General features: G+C 42.3%; 1 protein-coding gene across 1 annotated transcript in view; it reads left to right on the plus strand.

Annotated features, from left to right (window-relative positions):
* Nucleotides 1-730: 730 nt before the first annotated feature.
* SLC25A46 (solute carrier family 25 member 46) overlaps nucleotides 731-20,080 on the plus strand; it is a 135,028-nt gene continuing 115,678 nt past the window's right edge. The window contains exon 1 of the mRNA XM_085632586.1: nucleotides 731-1,093. Coding sequence (XP_085488712.1) covers nucleotides 853-1,093 — 241 coding nt within the window. The 5' untranslated portion in view covers nucleotides 731-852. The remainder of the gene's footprint in view (nucleotides 1,094-20,080) is intronic.

Here is a 20,080-nt window from a genome sequence, read left to right on the forward strand (position 1 = left end):
CATTACTTTTACTGTGTTTTTATTGGCTGCTGAGCATTTCTAGTAAAGAAATGAGAAAGCATAATCTTCGCCTCCTTGTCCTTAATAGAATTGAAAATTCTTGTCACGAATGTTTGCAAATTTTTAATTCAGTTACATGTCTGTTGGGTCCAAGTAAGAACTTCGCCATTTCCATTCTGCTTGTCGCATTTTTAGCTTAGCTGTCTTTAGCTCTTCAGAGAACGATTTTGAGGCCTGGTACTTGCGGGTCGAACTGGCTTTTTGGAAGGGGCGCGAGTGTCACTGGCCATTCTTTGCATATTGAGGATGGGTGCAATGCAGTGCAATGATCAATTATGCAAACGCTGTAGTAAAGCTGGACACGAACATCAATTCATAAGTTCTTTATTGTACGCATCTATAAGAACTACCCCAACATTCTAGCCCTTCTACTGTCTACTGTAATCCATATTCCATTAAAAGGACGTACAATAACTTGATTGATTGACCCACTACTACAAACGCCCAACCAAAAACAAGGGAATGCAAATCGGTGGCCAACTAACTTTAAGCCGTTATAAATATTATTTGTGAATATTACAGAGAACTGCGTAGCAACGTTTTCAACTATTTAAAGAAACGTACTTTTTCATGGATTGCTTGCATCAACGATTTAAACTTCAATTCAATATGGCCGCCAGACATTCTCGCTACCTAGAAAAGATCGGGCTCGTGAGCTATACCAGTGGTGTCCTTTTTCTATTTCCATGGAGGTCTTGTCAGTGTCAGAGTGCGTCTGTGTTTGCTTCCGTACTTATCCGTGCTCTGTGCAGCAGCTTTCTCTGCGCTTGGCATTGCCTGCCCGGCCTCCTGATGCAGCCGCGGCGGCCGGATGGCTTCGATGGAGTGGGGTACCGGGGAGGACGTGAAGCGGCCGAGGATATGGGCGCAAGGTCATTTCCTGCCCCCGAAGTGCCCTGGCTGAGCAGCCCTCCGGACATCCCCGGGAGCCGCAACCTGTATTGGGGAGAGCGCTCCCCGCTGCAAACCGGAGGTTGTCCCAGCCCTGTACCCCCGGGAGAGGAGCTAAGCGGAGCCCCTGGTTCCGGTGGTGGTAAGTCCAGAGCAGTGAATGGAACAGTAGGTGTTGTCGGACCAGAGCTAGACACTATCCACCGGCACAGGAGAACTGAAAGGCTAAGAAGCACAACGGCCTATTGGCTATTCTTTCATACTACCTGCCTGTCAGTTGTCCTCACATTACGGTAGGGCTTCCGAAAGGTCTATCTTGCAAATATTAAGCACTTTGCTGAACTGTGATGTTATTATGTACACTAATCTTATAATAGGAATGAGAATGTTATAAGGCAATGTAGTGAGAGGACAATTGAAGGAAGACTTTCAGTTGGTGGTGGCGCAGGTGCCTAGGATAAAGTCTTTTCTCACCCTGTCTTATCATCTGTACGGAACACCACATTTTGGCGACAAGGAGGAAAACTAGTATCCGGCTCCTCAACACAGGTGAGAAGCTCTTAGATTATGAGCGCAAGCACTCGCAGAGAGAAACCAGCATTTCAATGCAATAGGTCGCGCGTTACCTGTGTGTTTTGGTTTGGAGTGTAGTGGATATATGTGGTAACGTGAGTTGTATTGGAATTGTTAGTTGTGGAATTATGTGGGGTGGAATAGTATCACCATTGGCATCATTTCCCACCCCTCCAACAGAACATGTATGCAAATAAATAAATACACAACACTTTTTTTTTTGTTTGGGTAAAGTTGCTGCAGGTTTATTACATACACCGTTATGTAATAGGTGGGTTATCTTGCGGGCGATCCAAGGGCAGGCAACCAACTGGGCCGCCTGATGAGCCAGGCAGCACTCTTATGCGCACTTGCTGGCACTCCTCTCCTGGCATGGCTAAGTGTTGCAGCTGCTAGTGATCTTTTTGGTGATTTAATGAGCGTGCTGGGCACATCCTTTCAATTATGCCCACTTGTGCATTATTCTGGCTGCAGTCGACGCAACATTACAATGCAGGGCGTGGAGTTAGGCGCGTGCATATGTCTTTCAGTTTTATGACGTTCTCCTACCACGCTTGCAATAAAACATTAATTGCGCTCGAAGACGATCTAGAGCGCTGACTGCATTCGTAGGCAGACTCCTCTTTATGATGTGGCTTTTCTGACTGGCACCACATCTCCCAGCTTGCTTTCCATTACTGCTCTTGAGGATGTTACAAGATTGCACAACCTGTGTGTTTTGGTTTGGAGTGTAGTGGATATATGTGGTAACGTGAGTTGTATTGGAATTGTTAGTTGTGGAATTATGTGTGGTGGAATTTTGTGGTGTGGAGTGTATTTGTGTAATAAAATGATGTGGCATGGTGAATAGATAGTGGTGAGAGCTGCACAGAATAGATAGAAAGTAAGATAGAGAGGGATAGGTAGTTTGTGCTGGAAGTGGTGAATGAACTCGAGACAGCGGAGCAGAAAGTGTGTGAGAAGGGGAGAGCCTGTATACCCAGAAGACACTCTAAGAAGAGGAGGAGAGCTTAAGTTTGAGGGACTATAAAAAGGCACAGGAAAGAAACTGTGTTTAGTATGTGTGAGCAGGCAGTATAGAGAGGAGAGAGGGAGTGATTTATGAGAGGGGGCAGTTGGATTGTGATATGAGAGGGGGTCGTGACTGTGACGAAAAGATGAGAAGGGCAGTGGGTGCATAAGGGAGAGTTGTTGGATTGGAATTGTTAGTTGTGAAATTGTGTGGCAAGGAATTGTGAGGTTGTGTAGTGGAAATATGTGGTATGTCAGAAAAAATGGTTTAACAGTAACTACTTCCCTTCTGACTCAGCAGTGTACAGGGAAATCCACTGACTCGTTATACAGCGCTTCGAAAGTTCCTGCCTATAGTCACTTTTATCTTCATTTATTTATGCATTCATTTGCTCAATCCTTCGTTCTGTTTTACTAAATCGACCAATTTTAAAAGAAAGCTGTTTTGATGAGAAACAATTGGTATAGAAACAAAAGTGATGTTGTGCAACAAAAGGCAAACACACCACTTCTGGAATTCACACATTGGCAGTGTTCCAAATGAAACCGCTATTCCTGTACTGTATGTCTACCCCTAATTGTTTGCTAGATGCAACTAAGAGGAAAATGTAATTAAGGCAACACTAACAAAAGTGGATGTTCCCTAAACCCGTCCCTTGCCCTTCACTTTGGCCCTGATAGAGCTAATAATCCATATGTGGTGGTAGACGTTCTCTTTATAAGACCAATTGGCATAACTTAAAACAACAAATACTGTGAGCAAAGAACTCATTAGGTTAGACTCTTACTGCTTAGAACTGGGTAGAGCCTGTTGTTAAATACCAAGGCCTGTGCACAGAACTAACTTGGAAAATAGAGAGATTTTGAGTTTGGTCAGAGGATGAGCGAGCTGATTGCGCGGACATTTTATTGCAATACTTTCAATAAACAAGCTAAAACTGACCATCCAACATTGAGAAGTGAAAAAACTGTTTTTTTACGGAGTGCTGAATTTCTAACACTCACGGAGAATAGGGAATGTAGATGCGTTTGAGGAACGTGGACGGTTTTGAAATATATTGTGACATTATTTATTGAATGACTCCTTTAACCATAGGAGAGTCAGTGCAGAATGTTATGCACAAAAAGAGGAGAAAAATAACCGGATCTAATTAAATAACTGTACCCATTCATTAAAACTTAACTTCAAAGAGACAAGTCCGTTTGTGGTATGGGGTTGCAAGGCGGCAAGTTGTATTATAACATTTTAATGCTCCCTGAAGCGACATGCAGTGTTCTGCAAGTAACACCTGTTAGTTACAGAGTATATGTTTTCTTTCAACCTCTTTTCTGCTTCATTTATATCCCATCATGTCTCCTCAAATAAACACGCTGTTTGGAAACGGCCTGAGAAAGGAAGCAATTATGTTGCCTGGAGGTTTGAAATGTGCTTCTTTCAGATGTGTTTACACATGGATGTCATGTCAGAAAGTTAATATTCATGGCTGTGAGGACCACAGTGTGTCACCGAGGGTGATCTTTTTCATATTTAGTCTGGTAGTGACTTCAGAATGAGACGATGTTTATTAGCGGCAGCGTAACTTCCAAAATAATAAGCATTTACAATGCAATTGGTCTCGCATTTGCTAGAGTTTAAGCTATTGGCATTGTAAATGACAATGCCTTTTATTTAACAGTTTTGAAAAACAACATATAAATAAAAGGCATTTTCATTTACAATGCCAATAGCTCAAACTCTCACAAATACGAGACCGCATTGCAAATTACTAATAACATGCCCAAGGATTTAATGGATACAAACAGATCTTTTATTTAGGTACCTTCTCTAAAGCTCCCAGCTGACCCTGTGGGTAGGTAGATTTGCACCATGCATGTAAAACCAAAAATTACAGAATGAGAAGTAAATACATTTAGGAGAACTCATTTAATTGAATTTATAAGAAGAATACATTTAGTTTAACGCTGCAAGGATTCAAGCTCATGTTTTGTAGCTTATGTGTAGATGTGTGTATCCGATGTGTCACCCACTGAGTAGTTTTACGGGGACTGGAACTTGTGACCTGCAGCATAAGCAAAGAGGTCCGCAATAATAAACGTATTTGACCATGCTTCCCTGCTAGAAACCAAACCTGTAGCTTATAGATTTCACCCAAGGCTCTGCAGCAAACACATTAATCGTCTAAACGATTTCCAGTCTTTAAGTACAGGTTATGCACGAATTATCAGAGCAAGTGCATTAGCCAGCTGAGTTCTTTTACTATTAACATGCCGAAGGATTTGATACAAAAATAACTTTTCCTTAGCTGCCTTAACTACCTAAATTGTCATGCACTGCCTTGTGTTTCTGCCCAATAAAGTAAGATAAAACAACTTTACTAAGACGGGTCCCCTCCAAGTTTGGTTGAGGCAGTTTGTGAAATTAATTGCACATGTTTCAGCAGAATAAAGGCAGACTGACTTCTACCTTAGTGCACCGTTCGGTGCTCTAGAAACGAGGCGCACTACTAGATATGATATGTCCAAAAAAGAGCCCTCCTTATTTTGCATGTTGTACTACAACAACCATATAGACCGACTTGCATTGTGCCTCTTACTTCTGTATTTAAACCCTAATATCGTGCTTGCCACCAACAAAGACTCGCCAACAACAAAAGCAATGGGAATATTAAAGATAATTAATAGTTGTATCATAGCCTCTGAACTGCATCTGTTACAGGCCAGTTGAGCATGCTCATACTCACAATTGTTATTGAATCCAGGGACGTGAACTCGCCTTTACTGCACGTCTCCCTTCGTCGCTACCCTGAAGCAATCATTCTTGTGAAGGACATAATAAAAATTATGTCCCTTCTGTTGTATATAAGGCTAAAGACACGCTCTTATCACATAACTGTGCTTACTTCTAACAAAAAAATGGTCTTTGCAACGCGGTCAAACTTCCTATCCAGTACCCGTACTTCCTGTTTAAATGACCTGGTGGTTTGTCACATGGTCAACCTAAAGCTCGAAAAAAGACTGAAATTGTGAAAAAAGACTAACTCGGTGCAATTCAACGCACTGTTAACCTTCTTACTGACTCATCGTGAACCCATCAATCATAAATAAATTCACTTGTTTAACGGCGCAACGTAAAGCCCAAAAAATATAAAAAATAAAGGAATAATAACAAGTGACAAAGTAAAAAAACACAGCGCAATGTGAAGCCCGACAAATGATAAAAAGAATAGCCACTTACCATTTTGTGTGCGATCCTAAGAAAATGAAATTGCAGGATGTGGCTTCGGAATGCAGTGAGATGTTCTCGAGCTCACCAAAGTGCCATCACACCAGGGGCGTGCAGTGTGTGGAAAGAAACAGGCCACAAGAAGAAAGATCGTGAAAGTAGAAATATGTTCACGTGTGCTGCGCTTAAACGAAGCGTGGCACCCATGCACAGATACGTTAAGCGCATGGCCGCAATGGTAATACAAACGTAATGATGATAAACGCCTGTGCATATTAAACATATATGTGCATGGCGGCCCATGAAGCTGGAGCCATGGCGATCAAAAAAAAAAAAAGTAGTACCTACACAAACAGATACAGCGCAAATCAACTGTTTATGGTCTGTGCTGCCTGCGGAGAAAAGGAAGTGATGTCTCTGGAGCACCAGCCAATTAGGAGCCAGAAAAACAGAGCAACGCCAGAGAGATCCAATCCCAAGCAGCAGACGGGATTACTATCCGTATACGAATTACTTCAGGTCTTGCAGGCAGCGCATGCGCGCTTCCCAGACTCGACCTAAAAATGGCTCAGATAGTATTGGTTTTCCCATGTTTGCCTGGGGACGTCACACTGCTCTTGCATGGAATTAGATAAGGGAACAACCATGAGTTGATTTAAAAAGGAATCTAAGCAACTCAAACATGTTGTGTGTTTGTGACAAGCTGAAGACTGTCCTGTGTTAAAATTATCTCCTTTTGTTGAGTGAGGGGGTCAAAGGTCTTTGCAAAGGTGTTTTGAGTGGGCTGAAAAAAAATCTGTTTGAAATGTCCCTAAGAATATAAGGATTGGAAAGGCAATAGGTCTCTTATTTGTTTAAGTTAGAGTAGGATGGCGCACCCTTGCCATACCATTGTATATTGGACCTTTAAGGCTGAACGGAATGCAAGTGGTGCTGAGAAGGATGCCAAGACTCGGAGGCTTCTGGGCATTGGTTGGCACGTCACTTCCACAACAGTCCGATAGAGACAAGAAGGGGTTAAGGAGTCTCGCAGCGGGGAGCAGAGAAAGTATCATTATGACCACCAGGGCTGCAGACATGGAGTAAAAGATCAACAGACTTGTAGTCCTTTCAGGAGTCAACAAGCCTCTGCTCTTTGAGGCCTCCGTAGACACTACCGGGATGTTCAAATACGCTGTTCATCTTTACCTACTGTGCAGAAATGACACATTTCTGCAGGTACGAAGAAATACAAACAAACAAGTAGGTAGAAACAATGCAAGTTTTCACCCTGTTGAGTGGGATCTTTCTACCAGAGGTTCCATAATCAGTTGTGAATAAAATAAAAAGGCGAGGAAAAGGTAGAGTTTAACTTGCCGTGCAGCCATTGGCTGATGGTGAATGAACTCAAAGTCAGAGTGGATTACTAAAGCCACTGAGATCCGCTCCCAGAAGAAAATACTTTTATCAAAGTACGTAACCAAATTGTCTGTGTAGAATTACAATACATCCAATTTATTGTTCTACAGTTGAATATGATGTGGTAAACAAAGGGGGGACTGATGTTTTGAGGGCTGCCTCATCGCGCTCTTTCACCTGTTCCATCCACGCTGTTTCTGGTTTAATCTGACCTCCTCCAGGGAAGGAGCAGTTGTGGTAGCTTTATTCATACGTCTATTTATTATAGTGAAATTAATGCAGTGTCTGTACCATCTATAATTTTTTGTGCAGTTGTATATAGCGCGATCTCGATCCGAATGTATTGAAGCTCTTTCCATGAGCACCACCAGATACATTATGGACGGACACATTAATTTCTTTAGGCACAGGGTGATTAAGTGATTTGCCCAGAATCGCAGGATGTGGAGCAGAGACTGAGCCCGGTTCCATAGTTCCAAGGCTTGCTGACCCCCCCCTCTTACCCCACATTCTCCCCTCCCCAAAGTTTGCGCACATTCTTGTCATTCAGGTGTTTCATCAGCGGATTTGCTCCAACTATACTATTTCAATATTACACCGTCCACTTGTCCAATGAGGTTGCTGAAGTAGAACCTGTGATAAAACTATTGTGCTTCCAGTGCACAAGTTCCAGTCCGCAAGGAAGTGAAATCAAGGGTCAGTGGGTGCCTCCCACTGACAGGGGCTTCTACCGCTGGGCAAAAGGGGGCAGACCCAGGGCCGGCCACAAGTGCCAGAGACTTGTTTGTGCACTGACCAGCCTGTAGTCCACAAGACCAAGGGGGTAGGGAGAGAAACCAGATATCACACAGCTTCTAAGTCACTGCTGCCAACTCCTCTTACCCTATGTTTCTTTCTAATATATTCATAATTCAAAGTTGATGGCGTCAGTGATCTCAGACAAGACCTGCTCAAAGGAATGCAAAAATAGTTCTTCCAAACAACAGATATGGCCTGAAATCGGAACAAAACTGTACTGCAACCTTCAACGGAATTACCGCATCGGCTGCAGGAGCCATTCAGGAGGCAGCAAATAAGATCGACACTGGAGGCGGCATATGGTAAGTAGGAGGAGGAAAAAAAGTGTTAATTGTGATAACCGCAGGTCTTGCAGAGGGTCGCATGCGCGCTGATGCTCAACCTAAAAATAGAGGCAGAGAAACATCACATTGATGTTGATCGTCTTCGAGACAGTAGCAGTGTATGCCTACATGGGAGGCGTGATGGTGGAGAATACTTTGAGGAGTGAGGCGGTCCTGAAAAGTAAGTGGCGTGCGTGTATCCGCTCGATTATGTATGCTGAAGGGCACACACACACTAAATCAGCACGAGCCTGTCAACGTTAAGCTGTCAGTGCGAGATTATCAACACGCACACAGAGGTCGTGTGCGCTCAATTCACAACCAGACAGTTAGTAATCAGCACAGTGCTGACGCAGTCGTTGGCAGGGGGTACATGGCCATCTTAAATTGGGACAACGAGTGTCCATTACACAGTGGTGTGTAGACCAAGTGACGTCTGCTAATTATTCCCAAACTGCCATCTTAAATAGACAGTTGTATGTTCATTACACAGTGACATACTGATGAGGAAGCATCGGCTGGTGAAAACGGAGTGTTCATCTTATTGTTGTAATTCAAGGAGCATTGAAAAGAACTAACACGGACATTTTAGCTTGGGAAGAGCAAAGTGAAATCAAGCAGTGACAGTGAGAATACTCAGCTGACATTTAGGAGTGCTGTCTGGAAAGACTAGTTTTGTTTTCGTTTTTTACAGCATTTCATATAAATTTACAGTAACAGACTCCACCTGTAAACAATAGCTTTACAGCCAACATTGTGTTTTTACTTTGTGTGTCATTATTTACAATATTAGTGGTGTGAAATGCAAAATGTCACGGCACCATTTTTTTGCCCTTACCTTGTGAACCTATTCTCAAATGGAGTAAGCGGAAAAAAGTATTTGGCAATTATTCATGAGTTTGTGGCACCACTCTGAGTGCTGAAAAAAAGTATTTCCTTTTATTACACTGTTTGGAAGTGGAAGGACAAGAACTTTGGCAATTTACCAGAGCTAACTCCAAATGAGATGAGCGATCTAAATGAGTACAAAATTGCTATTACTAAACTGGACTTACATTATTTGCCAAGGGTGAGCCTGATACTCGAAAGGTATCATTTTGGTTTGAGATGTCAAGGGAAAGATGAATCTGTGGAGAAATTTGTCACTAGTTTTGGGAAACTGCCCTCGAACTGTACATTTCAAGAGGGGATCAGAGGCCAATTTGTACTGCATTGTAACAGTGACAAGATCCGGGAGGAACTTTGGATGAAAGATGAATCCCCATTAGAGGAGGTGCTTTTGGTAGCTAAGCGTGTGGAACACATGTTGAAATGTGTAGAGGAACTTGGTGCTGGAAAGGGAGGCAAATCTAATGTAGTAAAATACAATGTAGCTGAAGTGTGTGTGGTAAAAACCAAGATTCCACAAAAGAAAAGTCACACAGAGTTTAAGGGCCGTTTTTTAGGTGTGGTGTAGAAGGCCACAGAGCTAATGACAATTCATGTTTAGCCTGGTTTCAGACATGCAATGTTTGTGGGGGTAAGGGCAATTTCAGCTAGTGTTGTAGGGACAGAGGGAAACAATTGTACAAGACTAACATTTCAGAAGTGGTGTTGCAGTTAAAAGGAGTGACCAAGGGTTATGCAACAGATGTAGTGGTGATTTGTGGAGCACAAGTTCCCATGAAGTTTGACTCCTGCTCGCAGATTACCATAATCTCCAAGGACACACTGGAGAAATGATTTCCAAAAGGGAAAAAATTTATGAAAATGGAGGTCAAAACTGGTGGTATGGTATAAAATGCTCGGATATTCTCAGGAAAGCAGTGAAGTAAAAAAACAAGAACACACATGGGAAAGTATATGTGTCATATGAGGGATATGATTTGTTGGGATGTGTTAATCAATGTAGCTTAGTAGTAAGCTTAAACCCCAACCAGGTTCCACAGGTTCAAGTTGAGGAAGGTACATCCGGGGGATGATGGGTTTATTAAGAACTTTCAGTCTGTTTCAGAGCAGACTTGGGAGACTGGGTACAAACACAAGATAAAGTTAAGGGAGAGTGTAGTTCCTGTGGTGGCAAGAGTAAGGTGCATTCTGCTGAGTATATAGGATGCAGTAACAGATGAGTTGTACAAAAACGGTGAGGCAGAGGTGATTGAACCAGTAAAAGTAACAAAGAAGTTCTCACTCGTTGTTGCACACAAGTGGAATGGAGACGTACACCTCTGTATTGACCTGCGTTCACTCAACAATGAGGTAATTGTAGGCAAATTTCAGTTGTCTAATATGGAGGAAATTATTTAAACCTTTTCAGAAGCAAAAGTTTTTGCAACACCAGATTTGGTGTCCGTGCACCCTCAAATAGAACCTGATGAGGCATCACAAGATCTTGCAGATTTTGTGACAGCAACGGGAGTGTTTAGTTTAAAAGAATGCTTTTTGGTTTGATCTCAGCTCCGTCTGTTTTTCGAAGGGCAATGATGATTTTAAACGGCATTTCTGGGGTCAAATGTTACCAGGATGATGTATCGATTTTCAGCTCAACTGCCACTCTGACTGGGTTCTGAGAGTAGCACCTTGACAACAGAATTATCAGTTCTAATGCCAAGATCACATGTCTCTTTCTTCATACCACTAAGCAAACATAGGTTGGTGGATATACATGCATGAAACCTTGATTGACAAACTGAAATACGTACAGTTATTGACATTTTACAAGCATAAAATCGTGGGAAAACCAAAAACTAGCAAAACTTAAAAGTAAAACATTTGCATTTACTGAACAATAGAACACAGAATCATGAGTGCACAAATTCTCGTACCACCTGTAAGAAAATAACTTTAGTGAATAAAGATTAGCACACATACTCTTTTTCAAGTAACTTTGGGGCCTTCTTACTCTTATAGGTCTCGGAGTACTTTGTGTTTCTATGACCTCTTCAGTATGAACTCTGTTACTCCCCTAGTTGTCTCCTTCTGGGCCTGGAGCTAGCAGATTGCCATTGAATCCTGTATCCCCCACTATCTAACTATTTTGCGCCAACATGCATCCACACCATCACCACCTTCTTTCATTCTTCGTTTACCTTCCTCACTATCAGCAGATTAATACTTGGCCACTCCTCAGAGAGTTCCTCTTTCCCCGTTTATCAACCCCACATTCTGCTGATGCACTTCCTTCACCTGAAGGGGCCCACGGAGCTTGCTTAAGCCTCTCAATGCGTCCTCACCTCAATTTGACCCAATCACCAGGATTGATTCTCCCCTTACTCTTAATGGCCCCAGGTCCATGCCATGAACCTCACCAGTTACTGACACACTTTCCTCTGCAATCAATGCTCTTATCCAGGAAGGTAACAGCTTATTTGTGGGTTTCCTCCATCTCATGGCACAAACAGAAATCACTTTGGTGCTAACATTTTCCGTGGTGCGGTACTCCCACAGGCTGAAACCACTTCCTCAACGTCCAACTTATTGAGGTTGGCAAATTCTAGTGTGCCTTTAACCATGCAGTTGGCTCTTTGCACAATCCCATTGGCTTGGGGATTGTAAAGTGTTGTGCGCGAGTGCACTCAAAGTCTCTCATCTCATGAAAGGTCAATTGAGTTCCATTATTGGTAAGAAGTACAGCAGGAAAACTCTCTTCTCTGTAAACCACACACAACCCTAATTGTGATCTTTGTGGAAATCTCAGGAAGAAATCGACCACCTTGAATAAACATCTATTAACACAGTGGCAAACCTTTTGCTACGGTCAACTCGTGCCATGGGACCAATAACATCAAGACACACACTTTGCCATACTTGACCTGGATCACAAATACGGCTTAGTTCTGCATGGACACCCACTTTCAACCTCTTCTCGCATTCTTTGCATTCAACACACAGTTCAGTCCACAACACCATATCATTGTCCATCCCCAGCCTCCAAAATTCTATTCTCAATAGTTTCTTAGCAACTGTCTGGCCTAGATGTCCTTCATGCGCTATCTCGAACAGTCTAGTCTTAGCATCATGGGCAGTACAGTCTTATCGCCATGCATAATCACTTGATCAGCCACTACTGACCACTCATCCAACACTTTGTTTAAATGCCTAAATGCATTAGACAAGGTACTTTGTCTTCACCCTCCTTTTTTGATCATCACTTGAACTGCCTTTAACACCTCATCACTCTCCATGGCATGAGACCACTCTAACTTACCAACTGCTCCCTGGCCTTACTGAACAACATCTTCCACACTGGCCACAACCCTTTCCTTTGCACAACTTCCTATACCTTTCTCATCTACACTCTTCCAGTCCAATGACAACCGTGACAAGCAACCGGCCTGAACATTCCGCTAGCCCGATATTTATTCTATAAGGAAATTGTACTCTTGCAACCGAGAAGCCAGTCTTGCAAGCCTTGCTGAATCCTTCCCTTCTGCTCCTGAAGACAATATCTTCAACAGAGGCTTATGTTCAGTACGAGAGAAATCTGATGTCCACACACATATGTCCAAAAATATTTTATACCCCTTGCTGCTGCTAAGTTCTCCTTCTAAATGACAGAATAGTGACACTCAACAGCAGTCAAGGAGCATGAAGCAAATGCAACAGTTCTTTCTGATGGGCCAGTCTTTTGCGATAACACTGCGCCAATGGCAGTTGCAATGGCATCAACCGTTACGATTATGTTCCTTTTGGTATCTAATGGTACAAGAATGCTTGCCTCACTGATCTTTCTTTGTTATCACTTGGTAAAATTTCAAGTAATACTCGATTAGCCCTAGGAAAGACTGTAACTGGTCGTTTTTATTTGGAATATGTGCTTATTGCTGTAAGTACATTTTTTATTTCACTCCTTCCAGTCACAATTTGTGTCCCAAGTATTCAACCTCGGTTACCAGAAATGCACACTTTGTGCTGCTTAACGTTAAACCTGACTTTGCAATTCTGCCCAATGTCTCCTTCAAGGCCTTGTTATGGGTACTCGCACTATCACCAAATACCATTATAGCTTCCTGGAACTAGATTGTTTTTAAACTCCATTTATCATCCTTTGGGAGATACTAGCAGCTGAGGACAGCCTGAATGGCATTCTTGTGAACTGATAAGTGCCTTCAATGGTAATGAAAGCCGTCAGGGGTTTTGAGGAATCATGGAGGCTAATTTGATGGTGCGCATCTCGCAAGTCTAATTTAGAGAAATACCTTCCTCGCAACAGTATTATCCCCATGTTAATGTTCAGTAGCTGAATGGTATCCAAGACCATATTCTTATTTAAACTTCTCAGAGGTACAAAAAAATGCAAATTTCCATCTGTTTTTTCAGTGATCACCACTAGCGAAATCCATGCAGAAGCCTCGATGGGCTCAATAATGCTATCGCTCAACATTTCATCCAACATTTTTTTCACCACTTCCTTTACATGCTCGGAACCCTTCTGATCTTGTGTTGGCTCCTTGTTTGAGCTTTATTTCATGCACACATGCAAGTACCCCAGCTCTTTCTGAAGACCTCCTTTGCACCTTTTAAGATGTCACCCACTGTTAAATCATCCACAACCATCACTTGCACTGATATTTGTGGATCAATCCTTATATGAAGGTCATACTGGTGAAACCGCTCTAATATGGGTGGCACGACTCCGCTCTGTAAACTTTACCTTTAATGTCCCTGCTCTTGAACTCAATGTCTGTATGCATATATCCTATATTGTCTATGTGATCACCTTGATACCATCCCAAATTTATATCTTTTGGTAACAATCTTACACTTGGCCATTCTTTGCGGAATACACTTTTGGGAATCATTCTATATAATGATTCAGAATCAACCATTAGTTCCACTTTTTTTTCCTGATGGTAAATTCTGCTTTGGTCCTATTCTTCTGCCTGTCTTCACTGTTAGACCCTCCTGCATATAAGACCCTATCTGTACATAAACTATGTTCTGCCATAGGCCATCTGTCTCCACTGTTTGACCCACCTACATATAAAATTATATCTGGTCGTCAATTGTAGTCTGCTGTAGATATTACATCCATCAATACTGGCACTTTGCCAGGATGTGTAGGGATGCATTCAAAGGCAAAGTGGCCGTTGTGGCTACACTGCCCGCACTCCTTCCCAATTGCAAAACAATTTTTTGAGTCAGAAACGTGGTAGTTACTCCCACACTTACTATAGATCCTGTTACTACTTTTGTTCCAACATTTTTGTTCCCCAAACAAATTCTTTCCTCCTTTCGATCTCCACTTGGACGTCGTAGCTATTTCTTCATCCACTTTGTCCACTACCGATGCTTCATCTTCTTCCCTGGTGTCTCCTTTAATGTCTCTCCGCTCCATCTCTTTCATGAAGTACTCTGATTCTTTTGCTATTTATGAAATCTCTAAGGCATCCTTTGAAGCTGGATCTTTGGCAGCCCACACATACTCCTGCGTTTTCCTGCTCCTGCATTGAATGATAGGCTGATCTTATTATTTCCTCCGCTATTGCTCCAAATCTGCACTTGACTGAGAGTTCACGTAGCATTGTATTGAAATCATGTATGGTTTCGCCTACTCTCTGTGGTTGAGTTTATAACTTATAATCTCCTCATCAACACATTGGTTTCCTTTGCAAATCTCATCTCCAGTCTTTTCCTTGCTTCAGTGTACACATTCTCTATAGGTTGACCATCATTATTTACCACTGCAGGTAATTCCTTGAAGATATGTTGCCACTGCTTTCCTAGGGTACTTGAAAGAATTGCACTCTTCCTACTTGGTCTAAACCCCTGACCATCTAGTGCCTCCAAATAATTGTCAAACATTTCGATACATTCATCCGACTCTATAGCTGTTAAAAAGCATGGTGGCGGTGTAATGGCAGGGACATCCTTTCTCTTTCTATGTAGTTTCCCCTATACTTCAGGCCAACAGGAATGCGTGTGGTTTTGTTGTTCATTTTAAGAGTATTTATTTGCCTCAATAACATTGTATTCTTTAATACCAACAGTTCTAGAGAAATCTCCATAAAAACATGTCCTTTAAAAGCTGCCTTTAATTCAAAAGCAGATTTGTCACACCTTTGAACACTCCCGCTTTAAAGAGACGTGGCTAATATTCCTTCCTTCCCTCATTTAATGGGTGTGTATACTGCAGACTGTTCATTGCCGGTATCAACGCAGTGCCAATAGTGTAGTAATCTCCTGTGAGCACAAGCTTCTTTGAAGATCCAAACGCAGTGAAATTAGCGTGTCTTGAAGAAGTGCGTTTTCAGCAGAGCAATTGCTTGCCAGTAATCCTCCATGCAATGGTGTGTCCTTTTATTAGCGTTCGAGACCCTAGTGCATGCAGCACTTAACAGCTGTGGAGCTCGCACGTAAGCAGCGCATGTAGGAGGCCTATGACAAAGGATTCTTCATTGCAGTCACAGTGATCTCAGAGCAGGCAGGTCTTCATGCTCTCTTGTCATGGTGATATCGGCGCATGCAACTTTTCGCACATGGGCAGCGCATGGAGGGTAATGCCTAAGCTCGCGCTACATTCAAATCGCTTGTCTATAACAAAGTGTTTGCGCGAATTGAATCCTATAATGCTCTCTTGCGCTCTGCTACCAGATACACATTGCGTCTTATCTCACATGAAATATACAGTGCTGTTGACTCATGCAGTGCTTTTGAACCACTTATCTGTGTGCCATTAACACGTTGGTTCACATCCACGAATGAAGGGGTCTGAGCTCACTTGGTTAGCTCCACGTTGACAAATTTATTCTGTAATAAAAGTTCATCACACCATCAGTACCTGAGGAAAGGTTTATTGGATTCACAACTATTCATTATGTGGGGTTCCTCTCTCCAGCCAGTGTCAGTTGCCACTCTGAGTTCCGAGAGTAGCACCTTGACAACAGAATTATCAGTGGTAAACATTCCACAAACCCTTGCTAATTCAAGAATGTGAAGCAAGTGGAATCACAAAAGGGCCCTTCTTGTTCAGATTAGAAATGGCCAAGAGAAACTTACAGCATGTGTCTCCCGAGCCTTCAGAGATGCTGAATGTAACTGTCCGGTTATAGAGGGGGAGACTGCAACAATGTGCTTATTCCTATGCATGTACCTGTCTTTATGTAGTTCTCAGCTACACTTAGGTTTGTCTCCTTGTTTCCATTTGAGTAGCACCATGGCGATAGAATCTAGTGTTAGGTATGTGGGTCCGTTCCATCTGGCTCAAGCTCTTGGGTGGATGAGACCTTTTACTCTCTAGAATAAACTTTCTTCAAGTTTATCTTGAGTCCTCCAGTGCCTCAATTACTTGATTTTACTCTGGCGACGAGTGAAGGAAACCTACTCTGCGTACCTAGAAGAGAAACGTATGGTCTCAACATCTTTTGAAAAATAATAAGTGATTCATCTTCATAATTCCTTTTAAAGAACCGCTATCCCTGCTTCTTGGCTCAACATACCACGTGAGTTACTACATTAACTGTTTTTGAGAGAAATGGAGCATTCGCCACATGCCTCGCCTTTATTTATTATTAAAATTTTGGGTTGGGAGGCCTCGATGTGGGCTCTGTCAAGTTACTCCCTTCCCTCTTGTTGAGAGCATTTGCTGCTTTCCTCACCTTTTTGTGTAAGACCAGAGGTTGGGAGGTTCGGTGTGGGCTCACCAGCAAGGAGTTAACTATCTCTCTCTGCCTTCATTTGTGTCTCACGAGCAATAAGCCTCTTATATTTAAGGACTGAGCTGTTTTCCTGTTTTGTTAACTGGCTGAGTGTAACTGTGCAGCGTTTTTTAAAAGCTTGTATGTTGGGTGCGAACACGTTTGTACTGCAGTAGACTTGATTTTGTACTTTTGAACTGTCTGTGATTTTAATTGTTCGAAGTGCGGAGGAGAATTCGTCCCGTTGCTGCATTTAAATCTCGGAGCTCATGCTTATGACCTTTTGGAGTGCTGGTAATGATTTGGGATAAGTTTAACAAGTTTTATTTGTGACGTTATTGAAGATTTGGGCTCCAGCGCTGTGGAAATCCTTTAACAATCTTCACTTTCAAACGTCTCTTTTGCAACCCCTTAAAAAGACATTACAGCTTTTCCAAGTATACATGTTTTTGTTTTGAAACACTTAAATGCACTTGCCTGGAATCTAGATCTTGTCTTTTCTGGACTCGTGGGACCCCCTCCTTCGCAAGCGCCGCTTTGTGAATCTTCTCGTCTGTTTTTGACATCACAATGTCACGTTACGTTTTTACGCGACGTACGTGACGTGGCGACCATTTTAAAAAAATGTATGCCTGAAGTTCGAGACTTTCACACCGGAACATCGTTAATATTATCGTAGTACTTGTGAGTTACGAACAAACTATATCAGCCTAATTTTATTCTATTTCTCGTTGGCGGAAATTACTCATATAGCACAAAAATATTCTTTTATATTTGATCAACAACCGGTAACCAATTTTCTTTCATTGAAGTTACTTGCACACTATACTACACCACGCTCTGAACATATCATTCAAGTATTTATTTGCTGTGGTGTTGTGGTGCTGTTTCTTGTTTAACCGCCTTCAACCATTTTCTTTTCAGGTTAGTCCCTTTCTAGGATTTTTATTTTTAGATTCTGTTTCTTGCCATACATTTATCAACGGTAGGCATAAAGGTACTAGGAATCTCCTTTAGAATGATTTATTTACATGAATATTGCCTACTTTGACCATCCTTTTACACTTTTAGCATTCATTCATAAACTTTATTTCGGCCACAAAGGCCATAAAAGCGACAATACATTACAACAATTTTTTGTCCAAAGCAGAGCAGATTTTAGCCACCAAAACAGAATACAGTAAACAAATTAAATTAAAATGTTCAAGTAATTAACAGTTGGTGGAAAATTTCCTGCGCTGTAACCATACAGCATTTAAAAAACGTGAAACTGCGAAGACAATTGGGGGATGGGTGTCATATTTTAAAACTCGCAGGGCGTTAGCACAGTCTCTAAAACCAAGATTCCTGCAAATTGATTTTACCCAACGTTTCCTATGAGTAAGGTACGTTGGGCAAAAGAAGAACACATGGTTTTCATCCTCCAAATTGTAACCACATGCGGGACATGAAGTACTTTTGTTGGTGTCCCATCTAGAAGTAAAAGACCTGAGTGGTAAAGTGCCCATTCTAAATTGGACATATAACTTCCTAGCAACGGGGGAAAATCAAATCCAAAAATAACTCCCTCCCATAGTTTGGTTTAATCAGAAGAAACTGTTCAGTCAGCCTACCTACATTTGAATTCGTATGCAAGCATAATAAATGGGAGTGTCTAAATTCTTCAGCGAGATTGGTTTTAGAAACAGCTGGGCAGGAAATTCCTGGAGTATCCCAGAGTTCCTGGCGACCAATCTTGCAACAGGTATCCCTAACATGAATTAACCAGGGGATGTTCATATGTTTTATTATGGGCCAGAGCTCCAAGAATTCATCTCTATAGGTTTCCAGGTCCGGATTGGACCATAGTCTCTTCCAATAGTGGACGGGCCGAGCCGCCACCACCTCTTCAATAGGAAGCAGTCCCAAATCAAGCCTAATAGGGACCAACGGTGAACTAGAGGGTAAACTTAACAATTTCCTTATAAAGGAGTTTTCGACCCTCGATAGACTGCCTATTTTGGAATGACCCCATAGTTCCGCTCCGTAAGTTGAAGCAGGTCTGGCCTGGGTTTTAAAAATTTCTACCACTGGTATAGCTGGTTTGAAGACCGAACCATTGAACAATCTAGCCATACCTCCTGTGGTTTGGGTCAACTTGAGGGTGGAATTAATAACCTGACCTCCCCAGCCCAGGTCTTCTTGGAGTGTAATCCCCAGATAAGTAAACGTTTTCACCCGTTCAAGGGGGATGCCATTCAAAACTGGGTTGGGCGGGTGCGTTTGGGAGGGTTAAGAATCATAAATTTAGTTTTGGCTAGGTTGATCTCGAGACCCCGGTCACTACAGAAGTCTACAAAGCCATCTAAAATACGCTGAATTCCCATGGGGGTGCGTGACAACAACAAAGTGTTGTCAGCAAACATTAGGGCTGGTACCTTGCCCGAGGCAAGCCTAGGGACATCAATATATTTTAGAGCTAAAAGATGTTTTATAAGCCCATTGATGTATAGGCAAAACAACGTGGGCGCTAACACACATCCTTGTCGAACTCCTCGGCTGACAGGAAAGCGTTCAGAAAGTTCGCCATACTTTCCACATCTGACCTGAGCAAAATTGGCCTTGTGTAGACTCTTCAAAACATCTAAGAGATAGGAGGGAACATTAAGCATTTGCAGAACGGCCCAGAGCTTTTCTCTCGGAACCAGATCGAATGCTGATCTTAGATCAACAAAGATGAGGTAGAGGCTGCCACCCTCTACACTCACAGACTTCCAGAATATAACCTGGAGACGGAAGATCTGGTCAAGGGTTGAAGTACCCTTCCTAAAGCCAGCCTGCAAAGTGCTTAATATATTATTTTCTTCTTCCCAAGCCTGTAGTCTATTCAGAATTATACGCCCGAATAATTTTTGAGTCGTGTCGATTAGACTTATCGGGCGATAATTCGAAGGCTGTAAAGGACAACCTTTTTTGTGAATAGGCACTATCTCAGCACCTCGCCATGTTAATGGTGGTTCTGCACCATATAAAATGGAGTTAAATAGGACACATAGATAAGGCGCCCATATCGTGGGTTCAGACCTAAAAAGGTCGCCTGGGATTTTGTCCAGGCCCTGCGCTTTATTAGGTATGAGCATGAGAATGGCATTTTCAACCTCTTTAATCTTAATTCGTGGAATGAGTTCAGCACAACAAGTTGTGTTAGG

This window comes from Triturus cristatus, chromosome 2_1, assembly GCF_964204655.1.
Source record: "Triturus cristatus chromosome 2_1, aTriCri1.1, whole genome shotgun sequence".
NCBI classification, from domain to species: Eukaryota; Metazoa; Chordata; class Amphibia; order Caudata; family Salamandridae; genus Triturus; species Triturus cristatus.